Source organism: Hemiscyllium ocellatum, chromosome 9, assembly GCF_020745735.1.
Source record: "Hemiscyllium ocellatum isolate sHemOce1 chromosome 9, sHemOce1.pat.X.cur, whole genome shotgun sequence".
Lineage (NCBI taxonomy): Eukaryota > Metazoa > Chordata > Chondrichthyes > Orectolobiformes > Hemiscylliidae > Hemiscyllium > Hemiscyllium ocellatum.
In genome coordinates, this window is record NC_083409.1 from 105,294,540 (window position 1) to 105,302,687 (window position 8,148).

General features: G+C 42.7%; 1 protein-coding gene across 1 annotated transcript in view; it reads right to left on the reverse strand.

The window, feature by feature from the left end:
• The window catches only part of LOC132818557 (vitellogenin-like), a 102,136-nt gene extending 94,252 nt beyond the window's left edge, over positions 1-7,884 (reverse strand). The window contains 4 exon segments of the mRNA XM_060829615.1: positions 135-296; positions 1,350-1,601; positions 6,371-6,522; positions 7,818-7,884. Of these exon segments, the coding sequence (XP_060685598.1) occupies positions 135-296; positions 1,350-1,601; positions 6,371-6,522; positions 7,818-7,884 (633 nt within the window).
• Between the last annotated feature and the right edge of the window lie 264 nt (positions 7,885-8,148).

Here is an 8,148-nt window from a genome sequence, read left to right on the forward strand (position 1 = left end):
GCCCCTTAGGTCCTCTTAAATCTTTCTCCTCTCATCTTAAACCTTGAACCCACAACTATCAATTTATGAGATCGATCCTCAACATTTCTGTTTATTATTTCATTTTTGAGTAGAAATGTAATTTATGCACTTACCTGTTGGCAGGTCTCACATAGCTGAGCATAAGCAGAACCCTTGGTCTCTGAGATTTTCTCCTGACAGTTATTCAGGTCCTTCGATTTTGTGATCGTGACTACTCCACTTTTCTTGTTCTCCTGAATTGCATAGCTTGCATGGCAGATGCCTTCTACACCACTCTAGACACAAGTGCAGACTGGATCAGTACATGTACAGTACAACACGGAATTAATATGGTCAACGTTACCCATTCCATAACTGGCTGAAGGATGAAGACAACAGAGGGACATCTTCAAACTCTCCTCCCCCTATACCTTATCTGGATTTGGAATTATTCCCTTCACTGTCACTGGGTCCAAATCCTGGAACCTCTGTCTGATAATTAACTTCACCACCTTCGATGTCCAACCTCAGCACTATCTTCTCAATGGTAACCAGAGATGCTCCAAGGCTGGATGTTATATATAGAGGGAATAAATCATCTTCTGACCACCAGAAACCTTTGCACCATTGACAAGGCTTAAGTTAGCAATAAATGGAACACCTCAAAATGCCAAAAGGAGTGCAGTTCCAGTGACACTCAGGCAAGCAGGGATAAAGCACTCTGCTTGATTGGTAACCCAGCACTCACTCATACCTTCATAGCCCTGATGCAATGAGGCTACAGGGTGCACTAACTAGTAGAGGCTAGTTAGCTCAGTTAGCTGGACAGCTCTGTTTGGCTTCAGTTTCTGTACTGGCTCAGGTTACAATGAAGGACCTATCTCCTTGACCTTGCCCCCTCACCTGAGGTGAGGTGACCCTCAATTTAAACTCACCACAAATCATCTCTCCCTAATGAGAGAGAGCAGCCCAAGCCCATCTAGGATTACTCCGACTTTACCTAACTACTGGATGCAATGCAGCAAATCACCAAGGCTTCCTCAACACCAACACCACCTTCTTGGCTGCCCCACTTAGCAGGACAAAGGCAGAAGATACATGGAACACTGGGTTACTTTTCCAGTTCTGCATCCATCCTGACTTGGATATATTTTGGTGTTTCTTTCTTGAGAACTGGGTCAAAATTCTAGAATTTGTAACCGAATGTTGTTGTGAAAGCAAATTCACCACATGGTCTGCAGCAGCTCATGATGGTTTGTTTCCAACTTTTCTTGGGATGGGCATTAAATACTGACTGTACCAGTCTGAACACCTGGAGAATGAACATCACTTTGAGAAAATCAATGTACCTCCTGCAGCTCATAGATGTTCTGTGACTTTTTAATGCTGATCTGAAGCATGTTGAGAATACCCCTGTAGATGTTGAGGATGTTTTCAGATAGCTCTGGCTGGGCATATATATTTCCAACGCGTCCATGGCTGTATTCAAACAGTATCGGTTTGCTCAATTGTGCGGCCAACCTCCGAGTCAGCTTCCGTGCTGGGATAAATCGAGCATTCGGCCAAACCCCGCTGTACTCTTCAATTTGAGGTGAAATCAGCTGAAGGGTGGAAGAGCAAAAAGTCACTATCAGGGACCATTGTCGAAAAGTATAGCGCTGGAAATGTACAGCAGTTCGGGCTGCATCAAAGGATCAAGAGAAACAATATTTTGGGCATAAGCCCTTCATCAGGAATGTTGGGGGGAGTGTTGGTGGGGGTAAGATATTTGAAAATTAAATAGGAGGGGGGAGTGCGGGGCTGGGGGGAAGGTAGCTGGGAAGGCGATAGGTAGATGCAGGTGGGGGGGATGATGTCGGAGGAGAGGGTGGAGTGAATAGGTGGGAAGGAAGATGGACAGGTAAAGAGTGCGGTGCAAAGTTGGAGGGTTGGATCAGGGACCATTTACCTACGTTTTTAAGGATTTGGGTTATTTTGGATTATTATCAATTGGATTGCCATGGGGCATGACTGTGTATCACAGGCAGTTTTAGTTATGGTTCAATACCTCTGGTCACAGTTGTATTGTGAGACCTGCAGCCAGCAGTACTGCTGTTACAGCAATTGTGTTGGAAATTTCTACCAAGAGAAAATTTTATCATCAGACAAGGAGAGAAATTGGTTCTTGATCCATACTTTGGTAGTGGGGTTTTTGGAGGGGATGCAAAAAGGACAGACTTTGGCAGGTTCTGGAAAGAATGCCTGAAATATCTTGGTGACTTTGGTCATTATTGGGTTTTCCAGGAGGCAGCCTTGAACAAACATTTAATCTCTTTGTGAATGTTAGTGATGGATCTTGCACTGGTTCAGGGTTTCTGTTGAGACTTGGGTACCATGCCCACTACACTATGATTTCTGGCTGTTTCCTGTGACCTATAGACAACAAACAGGAACATTTTGTTTCAAAATTTACTGCAATTGGAGGCAGATCCATTCATAGTCATAGAGACACAGATACACAGCACAGAAACAGGGTATTCTACTCAACTTGTACTCTACAGCCTTATTACAACCAACAGCTATGAAAATGCACAGATGATACAATTCATTTCTTTGCACAATTGAAGCATAGAAATAACAGAAAAAAACTAAATTCTAAAAATCTCTGCCCATCCTTCAGTGAGGACACTGTGGGCTATCTTTGGCATTGCTCTTTAGGAAGGATGTAAAGTATATTGAGGAGAACAAAGGGGATTGAAATGCTTTGTTTTATTTGTTCATGGTATGTGGCCATCAATGGTTACACCAGCATTTAGACATAAAGCCACAAAGTCATAGAGATGTACAACACGGAAACAGACCCTTCGGTCCAACCCGTCCATGCTGACCAGATATCTCAACCCAATCTAGTCCCACCTGCCAGCACCCGGCCCATATCACTCCAAACCCTTCCTATTCATATACCCATCCAAATGCCTCTTAAATGTTGCAATTGTACCAGCCTCCACCATTTCCTCTGGCAGCTCATTCCATACACGTACCACACTCTGTGTGAAAATGTTGCCCCTTACATCTCTTTTATATCTTTCCCCTCTCACCTTAAACCTAAGCACTCTAGTTCCCCACCCCTGGGAATAGAACTCATCTATTTACCCTATCCATGTCCCTCATGATTTAATAAACCAATATAAGGTCACCCCTCAGCCTCCATAAGCCCCAGCCTATGCAACTTCTCCCAATAGCTCAAATCCTGCAACTCTGGCAACACCCTTACAAATCTTTTCTGAACCCTTCCAAGTTTCACAACATCTTTCTGCTAGGAAGGAGACCAGAACTGCCTAACCAATGTCCTGTACAGCTGCAACACGACCTTCAAACTCCTGTACTCAATACTCTGACCAACAAAGGAAAGCATACCAAACACCTTCTTCACTATCTTATCTACCTGTGACTCAAGTTTCAAGGAGCTATGAACCTGAACTCCAACGCCTTTTGTTCAGCAACACTCCCTAGGACCTTACCATTAAGTGTATAAGTCCAGCTAAGATTTGCTTTAACAAAATTCTGCCCATCCCTAATTGTGCAGAGGGTAATTAACAGTCAACCTGTTGCTGTGGGTCTGGACCAGATAAGGACAGCAGATTTCCTTCCCTAAAAGAATTTGTGACAGAAACATCATGGACATCAGTAAATGATACCAAGAATTGTATTGAGGTACTGGAGGAGCCAGCATTGTTCTCCTCAGGTCAGGGAAGGTTAAGGTGAGAATTCTAACAGGTGGAAAAGTCAGCAACAACAAGCCACAGTTATAAGATATAAAAACTGAAATTGCTGGAAGCACTCAACAGGTCAGGCAGCATCTGTGGAGAGAAAGCAGTGTTGACATTTTGATCTGATGTCACTTCTTGAGAGCAGATTTACGAAAACTGGGAAAAGAACCTTGTTGCGTTGTGGTGGGGTGGAATGATCTTATTTTTACACAGCAGGTTACTGTAATCTGGCATGCACTGCCTGAAATGGTGATAGATATGAGTTCAATTATAAACTTAAAATGGAAAGCAAAAAGCTGGGCAATGGGTGCAGAGCAGGGGGAGTGAATCAATTGGTGCATTCTTTCAAAGTGTTATTGTTGGATTAAAAGGTGTTTTTTGATGGTGTTGGAATTTATGATCCATTAAAATGCATTTATGCTGATTTATCAAGGAAATTTACAAATCCAATGATGATACAAAATAGCTGAGAAGATGTCACAAGATTTTAAACATACTTTTCAGGCTTAACACTATCTTTGTGAATTGCTATAGCAACTGCCTAATTTACGTGGTAAAAACAATGACTGCAGATGCTGGAAACCAGATTCTGGATGAGTAGTGCTGAAAGAGCACAGCAGTTCAGGCAGCATCCAACGAGCAGCGAAATCGATGTTTCGGGCAAAAGCCCTTCATCAGGAATAATTCTTGATGAAGGGCTTTTGTCCGAGACATCGATTTCGCTGCTCGTTGGATGCTGCCTGAATTGCTGTGCTCTTCCAGCATCACTCATCCAGAATGCCTCATTTACATGTACACAGTAAGAAGGGAAGCAATGGCCTAGTGGTGTTATGCTGGATTATTAATCCAAAAACCCAGCTAATGTTCTGGAGACCCAGGTTCAAATCCTGCCACAGCAGAAAGTGGAATTTGAATTTAATAAAAAATATCTGGAATTAGAGTCTACTGATGACCATGAAACCATTGTTGGGGGGAACACCCATCTGTTTCACTAATGTCTTTCAGGGATGGAAATCTACCATCCTTACCTGGTGTGGTCTGACATGTGACTCCAGACCCACAGCAATATGGCTGACTCTGAACCTCCCTATGAAATGGCCCAGCAAGCCATTCACCACCATCTTCTCAAGGACAACTCGGGATGAGCAATAAATGCTGGTCAGCCAGTGACTCCCATGAGTGACTACAAATAAAATTAAAGGGAATAACAAATGTTTGTTTCCCACTGAGTGGATAAGGGTGGTGGGCGTTTGGAATGCATTGCTAGCAGAGGTGGTAGAGGCAGGCACGGTAGATTCATCTAAGGTGTGTCTGGACAGATGCATGAGTAGGTGGGGAGCAGAGGGATACAGATGCTTAGGAATTGACCGACAGTACATTTGGATTGGCTCAGGCTTGGAGGGCCGAAGGGCCTGTTCCTGGGCTGTAAATTTTCTTTCTTTGTTACTCAGTCAGTCTAAGCCCGTGGGACAAGTTAAAAATGGCATCTTCGTTTTGGCAAAATTTGGCAACTGTTAAGGATGGTTACAATTCAATATTACTTACATAGAGATAGAATACAATGATGATAAAAAGAAACCTCGTCGTCGAAAGCTAAAGTAAGATCAGAACATTCTGAGAATATACTGTAGGCAAAAGATAAAAGTGTGCTAACGTTTTGAATTTTAGAACTGTAAAAGGAGAAACTTTGGATTCTCTTCCCAGGCCCTCTGTCTCCCTTAATCCTCTTACCGAATGATAGGGTTGACTGAAGCAAAATTGTTAAATTAGAATTTAGGATTTGGATTCAGACCTGCGCTCCTGAATTCCAGTTTACTTTTATTCAATCGAATTTTCATTCCTACACCACATGGACTGTAGGGGTTGAAGAAGGCAGTTCGACCCTCGCCTTATACAGGATGGGCAAGAAAGGCTGGTTTCTGAGAAATTTGCTTAACTGAGTGTTAAGCTGTTTTTTCTTGCTTCCCCCACCCTTACACCAATGACTGTTAAACCTCGTCTAAGTTACTAGGATTCACTGTGCTCCCTTGCCCCACTCTCATGTTAATTGGTCCAAGTGGAAATCCACTGTACAGAATCACGTAGTGGGAGGTGTTTGGAAACTGATGATTCTCAACAGCAGTGTATAATTAGAAAATCTATTCTTTTATTTTGGCACAAATTAACTCATAGAGTCATACAGCACAGAAGAGGTCCATCATCCCATCAGATCTATGCTAACTAATCGCAATTCCCCCTTGGCCAATACCTTGTAACTAGATTAGATTACTTACAGTGTGGAAACAGGCCCAACAAGTCCACACTGACCCGCCAAAGTGCAACCTACCCAGACCCATTCCCCTACATTTACCCCATTCTGTTAACACTAGGGGCAATTTAGCATGGCCAATTCACCTAACCTGCACATTTTTGGACTATGGGAGGAAACCAGAACACCCGGAGGAAACCTACACAGACACGGGGAGAATGTGCAAACTCCACATAGTCAGTCACCTGAGGTGGGAATTGAACCCGGGTCTCTGGTGCTAACCACTGTGCCACCGCGTCACCCAGTATGTTACGACATTCTGAATGTTCTTTATGTTAGCTAATTGTTCTTCTATTATCCAAATGCTCCTTACCTTCAGAATATGGCTCTTTAGTCCAACTGAATTAATTTGCACTTTGCTGGTTATCTTCAGGCCTCCCTTAGCCAGGCCATGTTCAGGTAGCCCTGTCAGAACAATCCCTTCGTACTGGTAAACGTACGTCTTGCTTTGACTGAAAGAAGGATCTGTGAGTAAAGGAAGTTAGTGACAGTTTAAGAATGGGCAATGTCAGCAACAACCCCCAAAAATCTTCAGCCGTTTGAAATCCAGAAGAAAAATATATCCTTACCATGATGTTGACTCCCTGTGGGAAAATAAAGAGAGGCAAGTCAGAAAAAGTCGATTATTCCTGAAGTACTTTTCAATTTTTTTTCTGTTTGAATAATTCTCATAAGTAGTTAAACTGAATATGTTCAGTGGATCATAGACATTTACAGTACATGAGGATATAAGAACATAAGAACTGGGGCAGGTGTCAGTAATTCATCCACATGAGCCTGCTCCACCACTTGACACAATTGTGGCTGTTCTAATCTCGGCCTCACTTTCCTGCCCACTCTCCATAACTCTTCAGCCTGTTACTAATTAAAAATCTGCCTATTTTCTCCTTAAATTTGTTCAGTGTCCCAGCAGCCACTGCACTCTGGAGTTGTGAATTCAACAAAATTGCGATCCTTTAAATCATAGAATCCCTACAGGATGGAAACAGGCCATTAGGCCCTACAGGTCCACACTGATCCTCTGAAGAGTACTCCACCCAGACCCATTCCCCTACCCTATTGCTTTACATTTCCATGACTAATGCACCTAGCCTACACATCCCTGAATACTATGGGCAATTTAGCACAGCCAATTCACCTAACCCACACTGTCAGAAGAAACCAGACCACACAGAGGAAACCCACACCGACACGTGGAGAATGTACAAATTGCACAATGACAGTTGCCTGAGGCTCGAATTGAACCCGGGACCCTTGTGCTGTGAAACAGCAGTGTTAACCATTGAGTCATTGTGCCACCCGTTTTGGCGTAATTTCTCTTTATCTCTGTTTTAAATCTGATACTCCATACAAAGGGCCATTAAGCCCATCGTGCCTTACCGACACTTAGAAAGAATTAATTCCAATGCCCTACTCTGTCCCTGAAGCTCTACAATTATATCCCTTTCCTAATTCTTGTTTGATTTCTTTTTAAACATTACAACTGAAGTTCCAAATGTGAACCACATTCTATTATCTCACTGTAAGAAAAATCCCTTACCTCCTCTCTTGTTATTTTGTCAATTCTGTAAAATCTGCTTTCTCAATTTACCAAGCCTCCCAATGAGGGAAACATTTCTCCTGAATTACTCGACCAAAGCCCTTCATAATTTCATACGCTTCAATCCTCCCATAATTCTGGTGGCTCTATTTTGTCCTCGAAACTGACAACCCACATTCTTACCATTCCAGAAAATCTTCTCTGCAATCTCTTTCATAGCCTGTTGACTGAGGCATTGAAAACTTACCCACAAGAGCAAAGGCCAGTGCAAAAATAATTCCCCTCATCATAATAAATCTCAAATGCAGCTGGTGTCTCTCCGTCTACCCCTTTATAACAAATGGTCACTGCATGTGACCACGTGTGCCCTGTCCTTTGACCAATCAGTTTTCCATCAGATTGGTTTGGATTCATGTTAGCGAAGGAAAACGTATTTATTTTTTCTTTTGCAGGTATCAAAGCTTAGTCAATAAACATGATCTTTGATGAGTGACAGTACAGGAGATTTTGAGGCGAGATATGCTTTCCTGCTTTAAAAGTTTATTTGCCAT